Source organism: Taeniopygia guttata, chromosome 1A, assembly GCF_048771995.1.
Source record: "Taeniopygia guttata chromosome 1A, bTaeGut7.mat, whole genome shotgun sequence".
NCBI lineage: Eukaryota > Metazoa > Chordata > Aves > Passeriformes > Estrildidae > Taeniopygia > Taeniopygia guttata.
In genome coordinates, this window is record NC_133025.1 from 61,618,989 (window position 1) to 61,643,190 (window position 24,202).

Below are 24,202 nucleotides of genomic sequence, written 5' to 3' on the forward strand. Positions count from 1 at the left end.
GTTTCTTCATTCCTCACTTTGCCTCATCTTTGGTTCTCTTAAGACAAATACAAGACCTATGTGGACACCCTTTACTGCAGCCAGTGAAGTTCATGGTTTTTCCAACAGTCAAGTCCCAGGCCAGCTCTTACTAACTTTGATTGTGCTTCCTGTGTGTAATTTGTCCATGTCCCGACATGTGTTCTGGACCTGAGGATGTGGTAAGCAAAGAGCTTTTCTGGGAGCACCAGAAAAGCTTTGTTCAGCAGGTCTGAGGGAGAGGCAGCACCAGAAGGAAAGCAGATGCCAGCCCCTGTGAGGCTTTTTGGCAAGATTATTCCTTTTTATTGCTGTCTGTGACCAAGTATGGATAATAATGCATGGGAAGTCTTGGCAAGGCATATGAAGAACAAGAAAATCTAATTGTATTTATGTTTCTGTCCCTGTGTGTGTGATATGTGTGTCTGATGCTACCTGACCTATCCAGAGGGGCTGCTCCTTGATGGTGAACACTGCATTGAAAGCACTGACTGCTCCTGCATCCACTCTGGAAAACATTATCCTCCTGGCTTCACCATCTCCCAGGACTGCAACTCATGGTAAACCCTGTGCTGCTCTGGTGTGGTTGCTGTAGATATGTACTGCACACTGGTCAGTGACTGTTTTGCATTATCTTTCTGGAAATCACTCTACCTTAAAAAAATTTCCCTTCACTGGCAAAGGGCTTGCTCTCTTACTGGAATTCCCAGCCCCTTCCAAGAAGTGGGCTGTTCACAAAGGCAAAATCAGCTCTGTTTTTAAAGGGATATTTGATCTGATAGAACAACATGAAGGTCACACTCCTTCAAAGAGCAGAGAACTACCTGTTTCCTGTGGATAAGACAGAGCAGCAGGTTCCCATGTCTGGGTAGTGTCAGCAGTGGTGAATTTGTTTTGACTTCCAATGTGTATTTAACCTTTAACCCCATTTCTTTACAAGAGAAGTTAGCATAAGGCACATCCTTCAAACTTGGTACAGGACTAATGAGTCTTCCTAGTGTGGCTCACTATTTTTCTTTCACTCCTGAGTACAAGACTGGAGGGGAAAACCAGCACTTTAAAGAAAGGAAAAGGAGTTAGTCACACATTCCTGATCTGGTTTTGTGTTTAGTGTGGACATATTTGTGCAAGGAGTTGGGAAAACTCTTTACTCAGAAGTTTCCAATGGGAGCACAGAAGAGGAGGACTCAGTGAAGGCCATGACTTGCAGAAGAAAAGTGGTCTGTGCATCATCCCTGTTAATCAGAAGCTTTTCATTACCTGCACCACCTGTCCCAGAACACAAGCCATAACCATGACATCAGCATTTCATCTTTTTTCCTGCAGAACTCTGCAGCTTTGAGCTTGGCCACATTGTTCAACCTTAGTGCTCATGGGAGATGAGTGTAGCCTGACAGGATGGGTTTTTTATTGCTGTGTTTTGTTACTGCTTTCTATTATTCAAACTTGATGCTGCTGTGGAGAACGTCATTCCATTGACTCTGCATTTAACATCCTCAATCTGCCTCCCCACAAATGGTTTTCAGGGGCTAGGATAATTAAAGGAATGAGAAGAATATAGTAGCTCTTGAAACAAGGAGTGCAGAGAGGGTTGTGGAAGACACTGGAGGTGATGACAGCAGGGGAGTTTGATGTAAGAAGAAGCCGAGGGGAATATATTTAAGGGCTAGTGAGGCAACTTTCACTGCCTAATGGGCTGTGAAGAGGATGGGGCCAAACTCTTCTCAGAGGCAAACAGCAAAACATTTTGAAGCAGTGGACATAAGCTGCAAAGGAAATTCTGTTTTGACACAAAGAAAAATTCTCCCTTCTGCAGTGCTGTAGTGGGACAATGCTCAGAGACACTGTAGGGCCTCATCTTGGCTATTTCTAAGTTTGAGTGGGCAAGGTCCTCACCCACCTGATCCGGCTTTGACATTGCTTTCTCTGAGTTGGGGATTGTAGTAAATTATTTTCCTAGAAGTCCCTTCAAACATTTTTTTTCCCTGTGATTCTGTTGTATTGATATACCTTGAGAACTGCATTGAACTCATTCCGCATCAGTGGAATATAGGTGTAAACTCCATTAAACACAGAGCTTTGATTGGAAAAAACAGAAATCCTTAAGTTCTGCAACTATACCCAGTCATATTATCAGCAGTTGCTGTTAAATGATGGGAAGAAGGGATGAATACATTAAGAAATGAGGTTGTGGGAGATGGAAGGGATGTTGGGGACTGATCTAACTTCCCTGGGGCAGATTACTATTTTCAGTTTTTTTGGAAAAACGTGCAACAGAAGATTTATATTCATGTACTTTTGCTTAACTTGCTACTATCTCTTTCCTAGCATTTGTCGACGTGGCACATGGATCTGCAGCAATGGGGAATGTCCAGGTATGCTGGCTTCACTTTTTTCAGGTTTTGACAAATAAGCCTTGCCTATGCCCCTCCCACTCATGCCCCACTTATGTTGTTTTTTTTTTTACCCAAAAAAGCAAATCTTTGTTCTTCCTTGCTTGCTCCCATACAATCCAGTTGGGATCCTACTTTAAGTTCTTCTCCTGAGACAAGTCAGACATTGCCCTGTGTGGTGGGAAGGCCAATTCCTGCTTTGATTACTTAGTTTGCCAATTGCAAGAGTCTGTATGTTCAGAGGATTGGCTTCCAGATAGAGGAACACTCCTGGCTTTCTTTGACCAGGTACAATTTCTCATTGTACCTTATTGATCATGACAATTCCCTCATGGTCACGTTGTGGGTGAAGGAGCCAGAGCACCAGGGAGAAAGTGGCTGCCCTGCCTTCCATGGGTGCTGGCAGATTGGAGAGGCAGCTCTGCAGATGCAGACTAGGGTCATAGCTGGACAGGACAACAGCAGATTTGGGGGCTTTTGGTGGTTTTTTTGTTGAAATAAGACTGTGCAACCCTCACAAGTTAGGGGAATTGCAACAATCTTAAGGCGTTCTATCAAAAAAGTCTTTTTCTAGTAACATCAAACTTGCCTGACACATCAATGCTCTGTTTCTTCCTGCTTTAGACCAAAAGAGCATTTTTGCCAAAGTATCAGCACTTAAAGAAGAGGATGGGGGTAGCATATGCAAATATTCAAAATGGAGATGACATTTTTAGTGAGCTGTCCCCTGTGCTTGTTCATTAAGGATCTCTCCAAGTGCAGAGAATCTCACTGTCTAAAACAAAGCCTCAAGCACACAGCCCGGGCTGATTCACTACATCTTTTAGCTAATGGGCACCAGCATGATTACAAACAAGAAATAGGTGCTTTTCTAACTTCAGTTTTTCCTTAGGTTATAGCTTTTAGTGTCCTTGCTCTCCGGGCTGTGATGCATACTCTGTGGGCCAAATTTTTATCCTTAACTCTTGCCATGTTTTCTTCATGAAAGAAGTGAAGATAAATCTGGTATTGAGGCTTGCAAACAGATGCTGATATCCAGTTCTGTGCAAGAGGCAATATAGCATTGCAGCGTTTTTCTGAATTGGGAAGCTGTCCCAAATGAGCAGAAGTGGAAAAAAAAAAGGCAGCTTATTTTTGTACCTTCTGCCAATATATCTAAATCAGTTTTCTACTAGGCTTGTTCAAGACTGAATGTTGTCTACCTACAGCTGTTGTACATGTGCCTGCTAAAAACTATAAGCTGTACTGAGACAGTATGGGAGGGCAGCAAAGCTGTGCAGAGTAGCCAAATTTATATTGTTACCTGTGCTGTTTGTCTCTGCTTGAAGTAATATTGCAGCATATTTTCATTGTTGGTTAGTTGCCACAAATATTTATAAAATCATGTGTCCAGAAAACTTATGTAGTTACTTGTATAAACTCTAGGTAGTTCTGTTTTTCTTTTGGCCAATTTTTTTTTCTTTTATGTCAGGAAAGATTGCTTTTATGAAATATTGCTTTTATTGTGGGAGTGAATTGCCCAGCTGTAAATTTGGTGCTAAGGTGAATCCAAAGCTGGAGCTGGCTGGCACTATCAAGAGGCTTTCAAGCTGATATTATAATGGAAATAATTATGAAGGCAGAAGGTTTCAGGAAATTTCATGGGATGCATTATATAAGACAGAGTAGACAGGAGGACCCATAAGGAAAAGACTTAGCCACAGAAAAGAAAATTCCCTTTCAGGAGCAATGCCAAAGGCTGGGACTTGTCTTAGACAGCAGTCCTCAGTTCTCTGTGCTTCAAATCTGTCCTCATTTCCTTGTCTAGAGAATGCCCTGAAAATCAAACTCCAAGGGATGATAAAGATCCAGGAGGTGCTGGACTTCTGTTAGGGTGAATCGGAGCTGTGCAAGGCTGGGAATCCTCAGGATCTGTCCTTTAGCACCAGCTGGTTTAAGATAGTAAACACTGAATAATATACTGAAGAGGGAAATTTCCACATGATGTTCTTTAGAGAGATTCTCTGTGGGATTCAAAGGCAGCAAAGAGAGAGTAACTCATGGAGTTCACCTGCCAGCTTGTAACATTTAACCTTTCTCCAGCCTTTGGCTGGTGATGGCCAGTGCAGGCCCAGAACTTGAATTTTGTTCTGGATGAGGCAGTGGCTGCCCACCTTGTTTGCCATCGGATCATCTCTAAGTGTGATGGTCTTCTCATATGGAAGATTTTCTTTGCAAGCTCTTTGGAGTTGGAGCCTTTCTGTGTGTTTGCATGACAGGGTACTAAATCCCAGCTGTGGTATTGGGATACTGCCTTCCTGGAAGAGAAAACCACAACTTACCAAAACACCTTCAAATGTTAATATGTTTAAATAGCTCCTTTTTCTAGTAGAAAGATGGTCCAGACAGACTTTCACATTATTCTGTGAGGACTTTAGATGTAGCTATAGAATTATTTTTAACTTTCTATTAGTTGACATGAGGGTTCAGGGTAAAGTCCCACATAAATTCTATCCTTGGAAGGACTCCCATAGACATTATCTTCCAGGTCTTCATTCTCATAAGGTATTTTATGTTAAAATAACTTACTGGTATTTAAGGCATCCCAACAAAAGAATACAGGCTTTTCCATAGGCACAAATTTCAGCTCTTGACTGCATATTCTGTGTTCCCCAGCTGTTATTGGTTCTCCTGTTACTACTGGTAATGCCTTACAGAAATAAGCAGTGAGATAAGGATCTTGTTGGTGCTTTATGGCCTGTGTGAAGCTCAGGCCTTGTACAACCTGTTCCACCAGGGCTGTTCTTCCCCCTCAGAGCTTTGTAGGAACTGAGCAGGATTTTGCTCAAATCTGGCACTTGGATGATTAATGGCTTTTTGCTTTTTCCAGGGGAATGCTCTGTCACCGGCCAGTCCCATTTCAAAAGCTTTGACAACAAGTATTTCACCTTCAGTGGGATTTGCCAGTACTTATTTGCCAAGGATTGTGTGGAAAATTCCTTCTCTGTAATCATCGAGACAGTGCAGGTAACAGCAGCCTTGGCTGGCTCCTCTGTGCACGCTCTTGAGAGAGGGGCAGGGCTGTGGGACTATGGCATGAATTGCAGATGCACAGGCCAACAGAAGTAATTTCCCTATGAGATAATTAGTTTAAACAGCAGATGCAGTCTTTCTCCTTAGTTAATAAGTGTTTTGTTTCTCCTCACCACCATTCCCAGGAGCCTGCCTGGGGATGGAGACTCGTGATGAGGTTTGGAGAATGGGCTATCGAAGACTCTTTGCCAGCTGAACAAACAAACAGAAGCAAGGGTGCACCCCTTGTCAACCACCCTGGCCTACTGGTGCCTCCCTAATGCCTGTAGGGAAAGGGCATTTCCTTGGACACCAAGCAGGGTGCACTGGCAGAGCAGTGCCTTGCTTTGTTTCCCATTTAGTCAGATTGGCTGGTGATTTTTTTGTACTCAAACAGCAGCTCCTGACTTTGCTGCCTCCCCTGATGGATGTGTGAGAGGCAGCTCCAGAGAAGCAGGAAAGGGAGCCAGACCAGTGCAGGGAGGGATGGAAACCCTGAAGGGGAATGTCACAGGGAGGTTATATAGTTGTGAAATGAATCGACCCGTTGTGCTTTGGAAAAGGTGAACAAACCTGAAAAGGACCCTGAAGGAAGGAGAGGGGGAAGAAAGGTGATGGGGATAGAGGAGCTGAAAGTAGGGAGAGGTGCAATGGAGACGGACAGGAGGGAGGGGGAGTATCAGCCTGCCCAGCAGCACCAAGGGAAGTTGTAGGTTTTGGAGAAATGGGCTGTGATAATTCTCTGAACCACCTGCGCCTGTCTCCTGCATTAGAGAGCTCTGAGAGTGCAGCTCTGGAAGTCATCAGGGCTTGGGAACCTGCAGGACAGGTTTCCACTGAAACTTCCCTTTCGAAACCAGGGAGGTGATGTGGGGCCTCTGCAATCCCTGTTCCTCATCTGGTTATCCCACAGCCAGGAAAATAAACACCCCCGGAGTCTCGGGTAATGTGAACTGCGTGGCTGTTTCCCAGGCTGTGTGGGTCAGGTGTCTGTGTGGGTCAGCTGTCCACAGCTCTGGGGCTGGTCCCTGCCAGGGGTCTGGTGGAACACCCACAGATTCCTTTCCAAGTTCTGAGATGGGGAGCTCAGCCCTGGTGTGCGATTAGCAGGATAATGGAGGGAAGGCTGCCAGCCTGCTGTTTGTGGGATGCAGAGACCAGATCTATAAAACCAGTGTGACACTCAACACCTCCCAAATTAGATGCTAAAATGCCTTCTGGGACTAAGTCACCAAGAAAGTGAAAACTGGATGTTTGAGGCAGATTTTCCATTCTCTGCAGTGTGCAGATGATCCCGATGCTGTGTGCACTCGCTCCGCTTCTGTCCGGATCCGGGATGTGGACAACAGCATCATTAAAATGAAACATGGAGGAGGAGTTTCACTGAATGGACAGGACATACAGATCCCTTTGCTGCAAGGTGTGTTCACACAGTCTGGCTCTGGCCAGCCACTGAAAGGCTTCTGCTTAGTAGTGGTTTTAGACATGCCGTAGCCCAGCTTAATCAAAGAGTGTTTTCAATGCCAAATTCTCTTGCAGTCTCTTCTAGAGGCTCTGTCATTTCAGCTTCTCTCCATGCAGCAGACAGATCTTGACTTGGCTCCTCTAAAATCAAGAGAATTATGCTGGTCTGCACTTGTGAGATCTGTGAAAATCACTGTTGGTCTACTTTTTTGGAAATTATTGTTTTTCAACCAGAATATTGAAATCGTGGAATCACAGAATGATTTGGTTTGGACCTTAAAGATCATCTTGTTCCTGCCTTAGGCAGAGACATCTTCTACTTCCCAGGTTGCTCAGAGCCCCATCCAACCTGGTCTTGGACACTTCCAGGGATGGGGCAGCCACAGCTTCTCCAGGAAACCTGTGCCAGGGCCTCAGCACCCACACAGGGAACAATTTCTTCCCAATATCCAATCTAAAACTGCTTTCTGTCACTGTAAAGCTATTCCCCCTTGTCCTGTCAGTGGATCTTGTGAAAGCTCACTGGCACCCTGTGGTTGCCTTCAGGTGCCCTCCGTGTCCAGCGCATGGTGAGGAGTTCAGTTCGCCTCACCTATGGGGATGATCTGCAGATTGACTGGGATGGTCATGGAGAACTCCTAGTGAAGGTACATTTTCTGTCTGTTTTATTTCGGCCTGTTTGCCCTCATTCCACCCAAGTATGTACAAAGATTTTCTTGTCTGAAATCAAAAATTGCTTTATGTTGCATGTTAGACATTCCTTTCTCTTTTGCTACCCCCACAGTAATATACAGGTTCTTTTGTATTCCAGAAACAAACACTTCATCTCTTCATCTTGGAGCAGCTTGGTAGCTTTTCTCCTCCCCTTTTTTTTTTGGGGGGTGTGTGTGAAATGACAGCCCTTATTAACCGTGAACCGTTTTGTGTTTTATTCAGCAGATATCCTCCAAATTAGAGTTTTGTTTTTGCTTGCTTTGACTGCCCTGTCTAAACCAACAGATGTGAATGCCTTAAAATAAAGGAAGGAAAGGCCCCCAGAGACACAGTTACTCATATTTTCCAGGAAATAGAAATCAGCTCATAGAAGATGGGGTTGTGGACTCCTTCTACTGTGAGGAATATTTGAAGTCAGACTTGATTAACAATTAGGTTTTGTTGGTGCTGCAGACACAGCAAAGTGTAGAAAAAGTGAGCCAGGTTTAACAGAAATTATCTGTAAGGAAGCTGTAACCACAGCCCTGCTGCCTTTGAACCCCCCTTTTGGTAGAGGTCTGCTCACTGAGTGGAGTCTTGCCAAGAAAACCAGATTTCCTGGGATTTTCTGCCGAGTGGTAAACACTGCCCTCCTTGAACCACGGCATTGCTTTTGCATTCTCCTTGCCTGCCCCAAAATCTGGCTTAAATGTCACGTCTGGCACAGCACGAAGGGTTATGAAAGCCAATTCAGAACTGAGTTCAAGAGTTGAAAAGAAAACAAATAAGAAAGGTCTGGGATAATTTTAGAAAGCATCTGTGGGTTTGTGGTTGTTGTTCTGATTTAACCTGTATCTCTGTGCTCTGAGGGTCCTAAATGTTCTTTTGGGGCTCAGAATAATTCGCTTCAGTCCCTTGGCACATCTCAGGAGTCTTGGTTTTCCTCAGTATTCAAAGTATTTTTCTCCCTGGTCAGAGACCCATATAACCTGGCAAATTTTTTGTCCCACTGCAAGCAAACTTAATTTTCTGCTCCAGATCCTCTACCCATAAAAGCAGTGGAAATTTCTCCAGCTGTCTGCTTCTTCCCTTGCTGGGCATCTAAAGCATCTATTTAATTGCTTTGGGAGAGTTATTTTATGCTGCATTTGGAGACTGACCTGTTGCCAAGTATTGCTGACAATACCTGGAGGATGTGATACACTTCCATTACCTTGTTCGGCAAAAATTCTTCCTGTGTTCCTCAAGAAGTTTCTCCTTTCTGTGACTGCCTGATATTTGTGATTTGAACTTCCACTCCAAAATACTCCACAGTCTGGACTTGTGTGAGTCACCGCTCCATCTACAGAGTACATGAAAGAGTAGTAATACTCTTAGTATTTATTTATTTTAGAATACTTATTCTCTAATTGTTCTTTTTGATGCCCCATATTTATTCTCTGACCACGGTGTTTGAATGCTGGGTAGTATTAGGTTTTATTTTGGAGGATGCTTTATTTATACAGAAAAGCTGTTTTCTTTGAAAATGTGGATTTTCCTAACTTTTTGTTTGTTTCACTGGTTGCTCCTGCAAGCCTGCCTAGACTAGCACTCAATTACATGGATACAGAGGGCTAATGTAGCATCAGAGCTCCTTTGTTTGTAATGTACCTGTATTTTACATTACTGACAGTTCCTACAAAATAAAAGGTATTGGTGCCTTTGTGATGCAGAGGCAGATGTTGCTTAGGAGCTTTCTCCCTGTTTACCTCTAGGTTTAGGGTAATCTTTCAGATGCCCCTTGATTTCCAGCAGGAATAAAACAGGGTGAAAAGTGCCCCTGCTCTGTGGATTGTTGGAAATTCTGCTTCTAGTGTGCTCGAAGTTCCTCTGGGCAGGAGGAAGCTCTAATGTGAGGTAGATTTAGGGGGTATTAGTTTATTCCTTATTTTATCCAGGGCCCTCAGTGTTGAGGGGACCATCTCCAATATTGCCTCAATTTTGTGATAAAACAGCCTGTTTAAATTTCCTTCATCATCCAATTTTCCTTTAAAATATGAAATGCTGCCAGGTGCCATTGGAATTGCATTAAAAAAACTGCAACTGCCACTGTTGCCCTGCTCATTTATATTAATGAAGGGTGAGAACAGGGAAAGACTAAACTGGACTGCTGATCAAGGCATAAAAATAAGCTATTTTTCTCTTAGTCACCTTCTGAAATTCACTGTACTGTGCAAAAATTGTCCTGCAGCTACTAATAGTAGCAATTCTGTTAGAAGTTTGAAAATACAGTACAATGGCATTGTGTCTGTGGCATTTTGATGTGTGTTTGAGAATTTTCTGGACTGTTAAATTGTGTATGGTTCATTCCTTAAAAAATCTTGCTCTGCAGTGGTAACCTGTTCTGGAAGATGACCAGGCTAATGTTGTGTTCCTTAGGTGTCCCCAGTCTACTCTGAAAGGATGTGTGGACTGTGTGGAAATTATAATGGGAACCGAGGGGATGATTTTCTTACACCTTCTGGCATGGTGGAATCCCTTCTGGAAGACTTTGGAAACTCCTGGAAGCTCAATGCAGACTGCCAGGACTTATTAAAACAAGACAGTGACCCCTGCAACCTCAATCCTCATTTAGGTACTGAACTCTATCCACAATTAACATGTGCAGCAAATGATGATCTTCTATTTAGATAAAAAAGGAAAATAAAGAAAAAGAGAAGAAGCTAATGTTGCATACATTACAACCAGGGTGGTTGTAATGTATGTTTTTAAAAACCCAATAAACAACAGCAACCAAAGCAACCCCTCACACACAGAGACTTGTATTGATGCTAGCTTTGTAAGCAAAACATAATATTTTGTGAAAATTGAGAACAAAAATTAGTTTAATTTTGCAAATATAAAAAGGCAGCAGAAAGCAAAAGCCCTGTAAAAGGAATTACAGCACCAGAAATAGTGTTAACAGAATATAAAAGCATTGCTTTTCCTTGATTTGTTTTACTAGTGAAACATTATTCTTTCAGTAGATCATGACATATGAGCTATGGCGTTATCTGCGTCTGCCTGATCCTGTTGTATTCTTGTGGGGTTTGTTTGCGCTTTTTTTTTTGTTTTATAAAAGGAAGAGAAAATGCTTACTGTGGCTCCTCTGGCTTTCCTTGAAAGCCACATTGATTGATTGATTCAGTGTGAATATGTCATTTTTCTCTTTTTAGCCAAATACGCTGAGGATTCCTGCTCAGTTCTGATGTCTCCTGCCTTTGAACCTTGTCACCATGAAGTGTGTCCCACTCCCTACATAAAGAACTGCCGCTTTGATGTGTGCTCCTGCTCCAGTGGCAAGGATTGCCTGTGCTCTGCCATTGCTAACTATGCAGCAGCCTGTGCCAGGAAAAACATCCTGGTGGAGTGGAGACAACCCGACTTCTGCCGTAAGTGCCCTGCTGCTCAAACCCACTTATTGTCCTCCTCCTGAAGGGATTTTTCTAGCAACATTGTGTGAAAGATCTAGAATGAGATGCCAGATTTTCCTTATGCCAAATGATGAGAGTAAATCTTTCCTCCACACTGGTAAGGATGCAAAAGGTGTTCCCAGGGACTGCTCAGCACTGGGGGAAGAGGCCTTGATCTCATACAAATCCACAGAACTTTTCCCTGGTATTCCATTTTCAGTTACTCACCTGGAAACTTTCTGAATGTCCTAGGGTAGGAATCTCCCAAGTGATTTGTTGTAATCCATGAACTGCCTTTTTTTGAAGCCCAAGCTTCCCAGGTCCTGACCTCATCAATGGCTCTTTAGCTCTTTAACGTGGGGTTATGGAGGAAGCACAAAAGGGCAAGACAAACTTGTATCAGAAGAGAATTTTGGCAGTCTTGTGGCACCACCCCTGCTCACAGCAAGGCTAAATTACTGTAGATTGCCTGAGGTTTTGTTCAGAAAAATGTTGAGTAGCTCCAAAAAACTGAGGTACCACAGCCTCTCTGACATCTCTCTCTTTTATCCAGAACAAGATTAATAGCCAAATTTCCAAGAGGCTGGAGCAGAAGAGTCCAATACCTTTCATTTTTTTTACTTCTCTCTTAGGTCAATGTGGTAGTAAAAAATCCATTGCCATGTAATTTTGATTGAGCACAGACATACTTTTCCCATAAATATTTGTGAAGTGAATGTTTTTCTATTTTCCTGAGCAACTTTGTTATTAAGGAAAGAAGACAATTGAAAAATTTGGGGGAAAGCATGTGTGCTTGGCAGCTCTCCAGATTTGTTCTGTTACTTTTACCCAAGCAGAAGGTGGGAAAAACATTTATAAACTGAGTGTATAGAAAATGGAAAAAAGAGAGACCTCTGGCCTTTGACCTGGTAGGGTCTGCAGGTCAATAACCACAACTTTTGCAGACCAGAGAGTGCTTGCTGCAAATGAGAACAAACCTAGTTTATATTAAACCACTGCATGGTTTTATAATATTTTACCTACTTTATGTAAATGTTCAGATAGTGGAACAATAATGTAATAAAAATCCTTTCAGAACTCTGCAGGTCTGGAGGCTCAAAGAAAGAGCAGTGATAATGCCCCATTGCTCTTTCTGTAATTGAACAAGTCAATTTTCACAATTAATCTTTAATAGTGCAGAGCTGCTTCTTCCTTTCTGTGCATTACAGAGAGCTTTGTGCTCTCACAAAGTGACGATTTGCCTGATTGCAGATCCATCAGCCCCCATTAAATAATCCTGGTGCCCTAGCCGTCTCCTGACACACGAAGGAGAGCAATCCCTCTTTCTTAATGGTTTGAGATGTGAATGCGCAGGTTGTGTAATTTGTGCTGATGGCCCACTGCACTGAATGTGTGTTCCACCCCTCCCTTCATCCCAAGAGATTCGGTTTCTTGGGAAATGACTTGACAGGGCTTGCTTGATTTGAAGTGGGTAAGTGTCAGGGAGCAAAGTCATTAGTGTAGCACAGCATTTCTGCTGCGTGTCAAGCTATCAAGTGCATTCAGCTCTCCTATCTTTGACAGTATTTTAGTTGTAGTTTGATTATTTAAGACCTGACTCATACCCCTGTAACCCACCATGAATAAGCGCCAGAGCCAATCCCTTCATGCTGCATGGGAGGAGCAGACAGTCCACCCCGTGAAGGGCTGTTTCTCTTGTGCAGCTGCATGTAAAAAATTGGTTAAAACCCAGGGCTGAATGGCTGAGCCCAGAGAGTGGTGGTGAATGGAGTTAAACCCAGCTGGGGGCTGGTCATCAGTGGTGTTCCTCAGGGCTCGGTAGCTGGGCCAGTTTTATTTAATATTTTAATAAAGAATTTTGGTGAGGGGATGGAGGCACAGCCAGTCAGTTCATGGGCAGCACCCAGCAGGGTGGGAGTGTGGATGTGCTGGGGCAGGCGGGCTCTGCAGAGGGGTCTGGCCAGGCCGGATCCATGGGCCCAGGCCCTGCTCTGAGGGCAGCACGGCCAAGGGCCCGGCCCTGCCTTGGCTCACCCCGAGCCCTGCAGCTCCAGGCTGGGCAGAGGGGCTGCAAAGCTGGGAAAGGCCCCGGGGGTGCTGGGCACAGCGGCCGGACAGGAGCCAGCTGTGCCCAGGGGGCAGGAGGCCGATGGCACCTGGGCTGTGCCAGCCATGGCGTGGCAGCAGGGCCAGGGCAGGGACTGTGCCCTGTGCTGGCACTGCTGGGCCACACCTCAGATCCTGGGGAGCCGCAGGACGAGAGAGACATGGAGGGGCTGGAGCGTGTCCAGAGACGGGAACGGAGCTGGGGAAGGGGCTGATGGAGCTGGGGGGGCTCGGCCTGGAGAAAAGGAGGCTCAGGGGGCCCTTCTGGCTCTGCACAGCTCCTGACAGGAGGGGACAGCCGGGGGGATTGGGCTCTGCTCCCAGGGAGCAAGGGACAAGAGGAGAGGAAATGGCCTCAGGTTTCACCAGAGAGGTTTGGATTAGGTTTTATGTAAACATTCTTCATGGAAATTGTTATCAAGCACTGGCACAGACCGCCCAGAGAACTTGAGTCACCGTGCCTCAAGGTATTTAAAAGCCACGTGGATTTGGCACTTAGGGACATGCTTTAGTGGTGGACTTGGCAGTGTGAGGTTAAAGGCTGTATTCAGTTATTTAAGGGTCTTTTCTAACCCAAATATTTATGTGTTTACCTGTCCTGTGTATGTATTGTTCTGTGGCACAGGGGAATCCATCAACAGGTCCCTAGATGATCCTTCATATTTTAGGACATGTTCCTTAATGTGGTAGTGTTGGGGTGGTTGATGGCTTTGCATGCCTCTGAAAGAGGATTTTATAGGATAAATCTAAGAGTGCTGGAGTAGGGAATTAAAGACAGGGTCTGAGCAGCATCTGAGGATGTCTACAGGGCACGGTGGAGAAGATGTGTTAAATCTAGTTCTGGCAGGGTTCACCTCCACCCAGAGGTGGCAACATTTTCTCACCTTGTGTTACTTGAGGAACTGGCCATGGTTTCTCTTTCACTCTGATTTCAAAACCTGCCCACAAGAGCTGCATGAGCTGTTTGATGCAAGCACGTTTTTTTCCAATGTTTCTCATCTTATTCCTGGGACAGGCTTCATTTCAGAAGAGTTTTGTGAAGGTGACCATGAGCCACTGGTCAGCACGTAAGCCTTGCTTTGCTAGTCCAGCAAACACCTGGCTGAGGCTGCAGGACCATCCTGTTATTCCATGGCTGCCAGAGTTCCCAGGGGTGTGTGCTAGGAGAGAGTAGGGTTTATCACATCATTCTGCAGGAATGACAAGAGGAAGGGCTTTCTCTGTAACCCTTTCATCTTGGTTTCAGCAAGGTACAAATGTGCCAACTTCATTTGCAGCTGCTTCCCTGAACATCGTTCCTCATCACCTTACAACTGTTTGCAATGGAAGGTTGCCACAAGAAACAGTGTAACTCCTGGTCATCAGGAGGCCTGGTAAATTCAAACTTTTGATAAAACAAGCCCGTTTCTTGTCTTCTGCAATATGTTGTCATAGCTGCCACCTAGTGCTGATGCTGATGTGTGCAGAGGTGAATGCCTTAAAATTGGCCCTGTAGAAGTGGAGGTTTTAAAAGTGAAGAAGCCAGCATGGCTCCAAAGGCCATAATTATTTTCCATATCAAAGAATTCATCATCAAAAATTGTTAGTATCAAGGTTGGGTGCCACTGTCCTCTGGAGCCCAGGCTAGCTCCAAGATGGTCTGGGGGCAATGGCAAGAGTGGGGAACCGACCAGGTTAGGGTATTGCCTGAGCTGGAACCTCTGAGCCAAAGGCCCAGCACTGGAGACCTCTGGAGGTGCAATGAGGATCGGAAAAAGGAGGCAGGAGAGGCTCTCTTGCAGTGTGAAATCCAGGAGGTTTATTGGGTGAGGTGAGGAAGGGTATACAGGACACAGCAGCTGAAGGGAACACAGGCAAGCAGAGCCCTGAGCACAGCTGTGCATGGGTTTTTAAAACATCACAAAACAGGGGATGGACACAATGAGACAACCAATTAATAACTCTTAGGGTTTTCAGGGATGGTTTTCAGGGATGCCACGAATCAGGGCAAGGAGAGGAAAGAGGATTCAATCTGGGATTGGTTCTGGAGGTGAGGAACAGAAAACTCCATAGAACAATTGGTAGGGTTTAGGTTGGCAGGGCAAAGGGGCTGTGTTGCCTTGACAGGCAGGGAAGGGTCTGGAAGGAAGGGAGGAGATTCTTTGAGGGACAGCTGAGTAGGAGGGTACAACTTAGGGAGAACATGAGGGATAATAGAATGTACTGCTTTAACAATCAACCTAATAGAATGTAGTAAAATAAGCATAAACTTCAACAGTTTGGCTCCATGGTTGCTAAAGTACTTCATTAGTTGCACCTGTTTCCATAGAAATCACAGAATGCTTCGGGGATGTGAGGCTGTTGATAACTGCAGCACACTTGTTTACCAAAGCAAAAAAAAAGAAAAATTTTCTACTACTTTTCAACTTATTTTGACCAAATAGTCGCTAAAGATGTTGCAAAGGAAGAGGGATGTGTATATGGCACTTGTAATGCTCTTAATGCATGGGATCATGGAATGGTTTGGGTTGGAAGGGACTTTACAGACCATGTTATTCCATCTCCTTGCCATGGGCAGGGACACCTTCCACTAGCCCAGGTTTTTCCAAGGCCCATGCAGCCTGGCCTTGGACACTTCCAGGGATGGGGCAGCCACAGCTTCTCCAGGCAACCTGTGCCAGGGCATCACCACCCTCACAGGGAAGAATTCCTTCCTACCATCCAGTCTAAACTGCTCTCTGTCAGTGTGGGGCCATTCCCCTTGTCCTGTCACTCCAGGCCCTTACAAAGAGTGTCTTTCCATCTTCTTTGTAGGTTCCCTTCAGGATAGCTTCAGTAAGGTTATCCAGCCTGTGATCCAAATAAAAAGAGGTTGGACCCAGCTTGTGTTTCATGTTCTGGGCAAAATTTTATGGCTGGATTTCCATCACAGTGCAGGGTAGTCCAGTCCTGACAATTATTGGCAATTTCCTTTAGTTGGGATTTGTTTGTGTGTATATAAAAGCAGTGCCTTAGGCTACGCCAGTGCTGCAGTTAAGAAGGAATGGTGTAACACTGCATTGCTGAGTAAATTGAGCAAACACCTTTTAACCCCAAGCTTACCAGTCTGTTTTAGGCAGCTCTTCCTTCAGCTGCATTTGGATCAAATGCTCCTCTCCCTCATGTGTTTCACCAGCAATGGCCTGTCCTGAGGGCCAGGTGTACCAGCAGTGTGGGACACCATGCAACCAGACGTGCCAGTCGCTGTCCTACCCAGAGGAGGACTGTGAGCAAATGTGCCTGGAGGGGTGCTACTGTCCCCCCGGGCACTACCTGGATGAGCATGAACAGTGCGTGCCCAAGTCCCAGTGCTCCTGTTACTATGATGGGGAGATCTTCCAGCCAGAGGATGTCTTCTCGGACCACCACTCCATGTGGTAAGTGCACTGCTCATAACCCTTCCCTGTACACCGGCAGTCCAGTTTTTGGAGGGCTTGAGTTGTTAACTGGGTGAGTTCCTGTGCATTCCCTGAAACTAGTTAAAGAAAAGATAAGATTTTGCCTCCAAGAAGCCAAATGGTGAGTTTTGCTGTTGTATCTCTCACAGGTTAATTTCAAATATCACCTTACTCAGAATTACTTAGTATTAAGACCTGTCCTGTGAACAGTTCTTGCCAGTTTGAAATGGAGCTTAATTACTGACAATAGCTACTTTGTGGGCTTTTAAAATGTCACTTTAATGTACTGTGCTTCACTTCTTACCTGTTAAAACATAATTACCTCTTGTCAAACATACAAGTATTATAAAGCATTTCTAATTGTTAAATTGAGTAGCGGTACACTTGGAGTGGGAATGCAATTGCTGGGCAGGCCCAGTTTTGGGAACAGTGTATTCTTTTCCTCTCTACCGCAGAAATGCCAAGTTTTGGAAACTAGGTGGTCCCTTACTACTTTCCTCAGCAATGCTGACTGTTGTCCTGCCTGGCTTTATCCCTGGGCAGCTGCACTGGATCCAGCAGGACAGGGCCAGCAGGCAGCTGGGTTTCCATGCCACTGTATCCCATCAACTCCCTTAAGGGAAGTTTGCCTTTAATGTTGGTGGACACAGTGAATGGAGAGCAACAGCTCAGTCCCACTGAGGTGTAGTTTTGCATTCTGACAAGTTCCCTGTTGACTGAAAATCAATGTGAGTGAAAGCTGAATGCTGTTTCATTAAATATAAGCTCTGTTTGTTTTTCTTAGCTATTGTGAGAATGGATTCATGCACTGCAGTACAAACAGAGCTCCTGGTGCCTTCCTGGCAGATGTTTTTGCTGATGAGAGGCCATCACCCAGAAGTTAGTATGCCTTAAAATATTATTTTATTTTTATTTTTTTTTTCTCTTCAGGCTTTTGGTATGTAGATTGGAGAAGAAATTCCAGAGGTTGCAACAGCTGTAATATTGTGAGGTTTTTTTTATGGGATAGAAACAAAAGGGATGTGTGGGAGGGTGGAGGGTGCAGGGCTCACTGAATCTCACCTCTCAAAATTATAATTATAATTAGCCATAGCAGTTTGTCTTGTGCTGAAAAGGTTAAAGGATGCCTTGGCAGTGATCTGAGGTCTCCAGTTGCTATTTGAGGATCACAGGACATCAGTAACTCATCAATTTTATACCTTCTGCTTCTCGCTAGTGGGATGCAAACTCTTTCCTGGTGTAAATGAGGCTTTTAGTGGCCTGAAGGTTACACTACTGCCAGGTTTCCAGTGTGCCTTCCAGCCAGCAGGAATCTCCATGAAACCTCCTGGAGACTGACAGCTACCATGTTTCCCATCAGTGGATGGGTTTATCAAACATTTGGCTGAAGGCCGTGAGAGGTGCATGGGTGCACTTCTAGCATCTGGCTGGGGTTTGCAGCATTGGAGAAAGGTCAGCAGTGCTCTGGGATCTTTTAGGTTTTTCACTGATACATGGATAGAGCTTATGGGATTTTCATGGCATAAGGGGTTTGAGACTGGATATGTCTCAGAGGGGACAGGGCTAGTGGGGCTTTGGGGATGCCTGAGAATATCCAGGAGTTGGATTTGGTGATCCTTGTGAGTGCCTTCCAGCTCAGGATAACCTATGACCCCTATGGGAACACCAGTAGAGCCAAACATGGTGTCTTCCATGGCACACTGACAAATGCGCCTGTACATGGGGTCTGGAGGAAATTTGTGGTTGATATTTGCCAGTGCATTGGAGACAAAGGGTAACTGTATTTATATAATTCTCAGGGTAAACCACCTTCTAGAGGAAAACACTGTAAATGCCTCTGTAGGTACAGGGCAGTGACCTGCTTAATGTTGCTTGCTGGAACACCTGTGACAGTGTCACTGGTTGGGTCACCTGTTCTTCAGGTGAAGCCTTCCAGGTGAATATCTCACCAAACTCTTCCCTTAATGCTCCTGAGACATACTTTTCCTGGATAATAGGATGTCAAGACTTACAAAACCTCAGAGAGGGATATTGCTAGTACCACTTGAAATAGTATCCTGGAGTTTCTTGGGACATTCTGAACTTTTGTCAGATCCTGAAGTCTCAAAGAGTTTTTATTGAAGCTCAGGGCACTGCTATTTACAGTCACCAATGTAGTTTATATTCAGTGTGGAAAATGGGTCTAAAGACAATAATATAAGATGCTGTTGCTTCTCAGAATATAAATTTTCTACTAACTATGCCTAGAGGTGTTTGCATAGCCCCAGTGCAGTCTGGAATTGCACTTTTATGTTTAGTGCAGCTTTCTTGCTTCAGTATTAAATACCTGCTTTTATGACAGCCTGAGGTCACTCCAGGGGAAGGAGGGGCTGTTTTCTTTGCTGTTTCATGTTTAGTGGTGTTGCTCCAGGCTATATTCTAAATTAATTTTCTAATCAAAGAAATCAATTTTCAAATCAAAGATCTGCCTTTTAGAAAAATACTGTGCCAACAAAACTTGAGTTCTAATTGCACTTTTTGTGAACTCATTTTTTTTAAAGTAAAAAGGAGCTTGACATGCAGGTTCCCCATGGAAAAAATTATCTGTCCTGCCGACAACCCAAGAGCAGAAGGAGTGGAATGTACCAAGACCTGCCAGAACTATGACTTGGAGTGCATCAGCCATGGCTGTGTATCTGGATGCCTCTGTCCAAAAGGGATGGTAAGCAGATTTCAATACAGCAGTGAAAAGCAGGTCCTCTTTGCTTTCTTGCCTTCATTCTCTGCTACCAACAGTCTTCTTGCAGCTTGGGAATAAGTGGTTGTGAAGTATTGACTGTCAAATTGTGGCTGGCTTAAAGAACACGTACTAGCATAGAGGATGAATTTTAGCTTGGAAAAATAAAGATTAATCAAAATTCCAAAGCCTGCCCTGAAGACCATTTGACGTCTTCCTTCAGCACTGCTCCTAAACTCCTCCTCAGTCTTGCTGCACTTTCTCAGCCAGAGAGAGAGGAGTACACCCATATTCAGCTTGAGCATAGGGATGGAGCACCTCTCCTCCATAAAAAAGGTTGAGAGAATTGCGATTGTTAAGCTTGGCAAAGAGAAAGCTTTGGGGGGTGACCTTATTGTGGCCTTCTGGGGCGTGAAGGGAGCCCACAGAAAAGACAGAGAGAGACTCTTGACAAGGTCGTGGAGTGACAGGAAAAGGGGGAATGTCTTCCCACTGACAGAGAGCAGGGTTAGATAGGGTATGAGGTAAAAAGTCTTTATTTGCGAGGGTGCTGAGGCCCTGCACAGGTTGCCCAGAGAAGCTGTAGCTGCCCCTTCCCTGGAAGGGTCCATGGCCAAGCTGGATGGGGCTCTGAGCATCCTGGGCCTTAAAATATTACTTTAATATTTAAACCAACCCCCATGGCAGGGGGTTGGAGCAAGGTAATCTTTAAGGTCCCTTCCAACCCAACCCATTCTTGGGTTTCTCTGATCCAGCCATCCTTCCTGCTGATATTGGTTCCTCCTTGTCAAGTCTCCATCTCTCCAGCTGCCTTCCTGTGGGCTCTACCAAACTGAAGGTTCCCTGTGAGAAGCAAAGTGGGATATGAAACCTTGCTAAGGCGATGCCAGAGTGTGTTTCAGAGTTGCAGGTGTTGTACTAAGCACACCTTTTTTTTTTTTTTTTTTCACTGAAAAGAGGCTTTCTCTGGTCTAGAGTTATATCCCACAGCAGCCCTCAATTTAGTAAGTTTAAGTGTTTTCTGTCCCAAAACAGCTCTTCCCAAATTCTCATTTTGCAGTACTTTTTAGCAATAATATAAGCATATATTTTGAATGTTGCTACTGTATTTTGCTGATAAACACACATTTATATAAATAGATTTTACTTCAGAATAAAATGCCAGTTCTAGGAAAAAAGCTCAGGCTTGTGAAATGTCTTGGAAGTGAAAAAAAAAGGAATCTGAACTCACCCATACATTTCCACCATGATTTTGAAAACAAGTGTTGCTTCTTTTCATATTTCAGTCTGTAAATGTCTATCCTTTAACTGAAAAATATTCCTAAATAGTAGCAAGATAGGAAAACTTAGAAAAGCTTTTCTGCTTTAAAGATCCCAGAGCTCCAGGATGAACAAGCTTTTCTTTGCATCTAACATTCAGCTGACTTGGTAAAGGAGCTTGAGATTTTTGGTTTCAATTCTGGGACATGGTGATAGTACACTTTTGACATAATGGTGGAAAACAAATTATGATAATTGCACCACAAGAAAAAAACCCCAACCCCCATAGTAATTAACCTTCAGGTTTGGTACAATATTTCATATTCTTTTTCAGTAAGTTAAAACAAACAATTGTTTTATAAAATTGCTGCCAAGAGAGCAGTCTTTGGCCTTTTGGAATTGGAGACTCCAGCTGACTTTGCAATGGTGTGAAACACACCCCTGAGTTCAACAAGGTTGTTTGTCAGGTTTTGAATTGAAGAATCAGGTTCACTATTAAAAAAAAAAAAATTCTCTGTCCACTAGATGACAGTATGGTTTAATCTTCACTAAACTCAGCTTGGAATTACATGTTCTCATTAGCTTCCCTTGTGGCAGAGAATAAAATCATGAGCTGCACCCAAGCCATGATGGGAGAAGCCCTCATAGAGGTGATCTTGTAACCACTGCCATGCAAAATCAGGATCAAGCCCAATCCCTATTCAGGTGTGTCATGTTTGACCTGTCTTTGACTCCTGGCTTCACAGGAGCTGCCAGCTCATTCTCAAAGAGCAGTTTCCTCCTCCTCACCCAATGGGATGAGGTTTGGGAGAGCCTTTTTTTCTTATTTCTGTGCTTTGCAATGAGGCTTTGTGTTCCCTCACTAGAGAAGGATTTGGATGGTGACCAGGATCTTCTTTCCCATCCTGTCCTTTTCTAACACAGAGACTCTGGGAGCACAGAGACAAAGCTCGTCAAAGTCTGTTTTCCAGGCTTGTACAACAGAGGTGAGCAATAAAGGGACTGGAAAAAGAAATTACCATTTTACTTGTCAGTCTCCTGTATTGGTGTTCTGTAATCATGCCTAATTTACGAGCAATCACAGCGGTGAGCTGCTGTTTGCAGGAAGGTCTGTGGGAAGTAACAGATTAATCAACATGTGTTCCCATAATTATTTCACATATTATCATGCCAGAAGAAATTGTGCCTTCTTACTGATTTTTTTTTTCTTTTGTGATGCAGTAGCATATGAAAGTTAGCAATGCTCACAGATAACTTATTAGCTTGATTGAAGATAAAACCCAATTTCTTTCAACTTCTTCCAAACTTTCAACTTTTTTTCAACTTCTTTCAAAAATAAGTTTTCTAGTTTGTCTTGACTTAGTATTTTACATTGTTTTGATTTCTAGAAAATAAAAATGTTCACTATGTCATAAAAATAATTCTGTCATTGATCATCTGGAAGGTGAGAAATTCTCCATTACTTGTGACCCTTTTGCACAGCAGAAAAGAGAAATCATAACATATGTGCTGAAGTGTGGGGAAAAATATGCTTTCTCACATTAGTTTACACCACTTCAGTTTATCCCATTGGAAAATATTAATAAATACACAAATTGAGTGTTAGCCACCTTTCTGGAGAAAGAGAGGAGCAGAACAATAATAGCACAAAATCCAGATACTCCGAAAGTAGAAAATTAGTTTATTTCTGTTCCCAACAATAGACAAAAAATTAAGATTTAAAATGTAAATGAAATATGTTACTGCATTCCAACTGCTGAAATAAAACTATTTCTAAAACTTTGATACATTAGTAGGAAAAAAAAAAAGCCCTACAAATCCTAAATATCTTAACCAGGAAAGTTTGGAAGGCTGGCTTTTTTTTTTTTTCTTTCTAACTATTTTCAACTGAAATTTACCTGACTATTTTGAGTTCTCTGTTGTATATTTTTTTTATTGTGGGCCTATCCTATGTTACAATGTCTCATGAGGAGATGGTCATGTCCAGTAAACATCAGAGACATGCAGCTAACATAAGAAAGAGAAGTCAAGTGTAAACCAGCGCTTTTGATCTTTGTCGGAATCTGTGGGTATTGATGATTCCGAGATTGTAGAAAGTCTCTGTCTGTCAGCCCCGCTGCCAAAGAAGAAGCCATAATTCGTCTGTGCTGGTTTCAAGGTTGTTTATTCTGTTTATCTCTAACATGTTCTGCTGCCCTGCCGCAGCTCTGTCCTGCAGGGCAGCGTGTGGGGCTCTGCCCTCAGTGGGATGTTACAAACATTATATACCAGAAACTACCTGTGCTGTATTTACAATAATGTGCCAATATCTGTCACCTATGTTGAACAGTGTGTCCCCAGCCTAAACCAATAGAAAAATGCCAACACCACAGTGAAACATGGAGGGCATGAAGAAGGAGAAAAAGGACAAAACACACCCAATTTCCTCCATCTTGTCCCCTTTGAACCCCTAATCTAGAATCCTAAAATTTTACTTTTGCACCCATGCCATACTTAATTATTACTTATATCAAACACTCAGAGCTTGTAATTCATTCTGTAAGATTGAAAACTCTTTTCCATGGACAGAGATCACAGACAGTGTCTCTCGGGTCTCTGTACAGGGGGGTTCCTGACCCCCTGCCAGGGTCCCAGGCTCTCCAGGGCAGACAGAGGGAAGCCCTGGATTCCCACAGATCTTCTGACATGTTGTTAGCTTGTCTGTGTTCTCACAGTAAGGGTGAGAGGCTATTTTAGTTAAAATAAAAATTTATGGAAGAAATTCTTCCCTGTGTGTGTGCGCTGAGGCCCTGGCACAGGTTGCCCAGAGAAGCTGTGGCTGCCCCATCCCTGGCAGTGTCCAAGGCCAGCTTGCTGGGGCTCTGGGCAACCTGAGCCTGGTGGAAGGTCCCTGCTGATGGAACTAGGTGATCTTTAAGGTCCCTTCTTCCCTAAACCAATTTTTTATTCTAAAGCCTATTAGCTATTGGGTTCTAATCTGACCCACTTCCTTTATTTAATCCCATGCTTCTTCATACCTTTGGGTGACTTTCCACTGAAAGCCACACATGTGTCAGGAGGAACAGAGCAATGTCTGAGATTCCCCTGACTCATCAAATTGTGTTGACTGAGAGAGTTCAACTTTTAGGTTCATTGAGTTGGATTTCAGGACCATAGGATCTCCTGACTTGGAAGGGACCCACAAAGATCATCCAGCCCAACTCCTGACCCTGCACAGACACCCCAACAAGCCCACCCTGTGCCTGAGAGTGTTGTCTAAACCCTGGATCTCTGGCATCCTTGGGGCTGTGACCATTCCCTGGGGAGCCTGGGCAGTGCCCAGCACCCTCTGGGGGAAGAAGTTTCCTAAACTCCAACCAAACCTTTCCCTGACACAGCTCCAGACATTCACTTAGGTCCTGTGCCTGGTCATACAGAGCAGAGATCAGGGCCTGCCCCTCCTCTTCCCCTTGAGGAATCTGCAGAACTGCTGTGAGCTCTGACCTCAGTCTGCTCTTCTCCAGCTGAACACACCAAGTGCCCTCAGCCACTCCTCATGTGGCTTCCCCTCCAGACCCTTCACCATCTTTGTAGCCTCCTTTGGACATCCTCTAACAGCTTTAGATTGTTATAACTTGGTGCCCAAAATTGCCCCCAGGATTCAAGGTGAGGCTG

The 24,202-nt window shown here is 44.0% G+C and overlaps 1 protein-coding gene across 2 annotated transcripts in view; it reads left to right on the forward strand.

Moving 5' to 3' along the window:
• Window positions 1-24,202, forward strand: part of VWF (von Willebrand factor) — a 116,560-nt gene that overhangs the window by 19,120 nt on the left and 73,238 nt on the right. For both annotated transcript variants that reach the window (NM_001256234.1, XM_030289102.4), the window contains 10 exon segments: window positions 467-578; window positions 2,347-2,393; window positions 5,281-5,417; window positions 6,744-6,882; window positions 7,473-7,573; window positions 10,038-10,233; window positions 10,814-11,029; window positions 16,311-16,551; window positions 17,357-17,451; window positions 19,113-19,273. In NM_001256234.1, coding sequence (NP_001243163.1) covers window positions 467-578; window positions 2,347-2,393; window positions 5,281-5,417; window positions 6,744-6,882; window positions 7,473-7,573; window positions 10,038-10,233; window positions 10,814-11,029; window positions 16,311-16,551; window positions 17,357-17,451; window positions 19,113-19,273 — 1,445 coding nt within the window.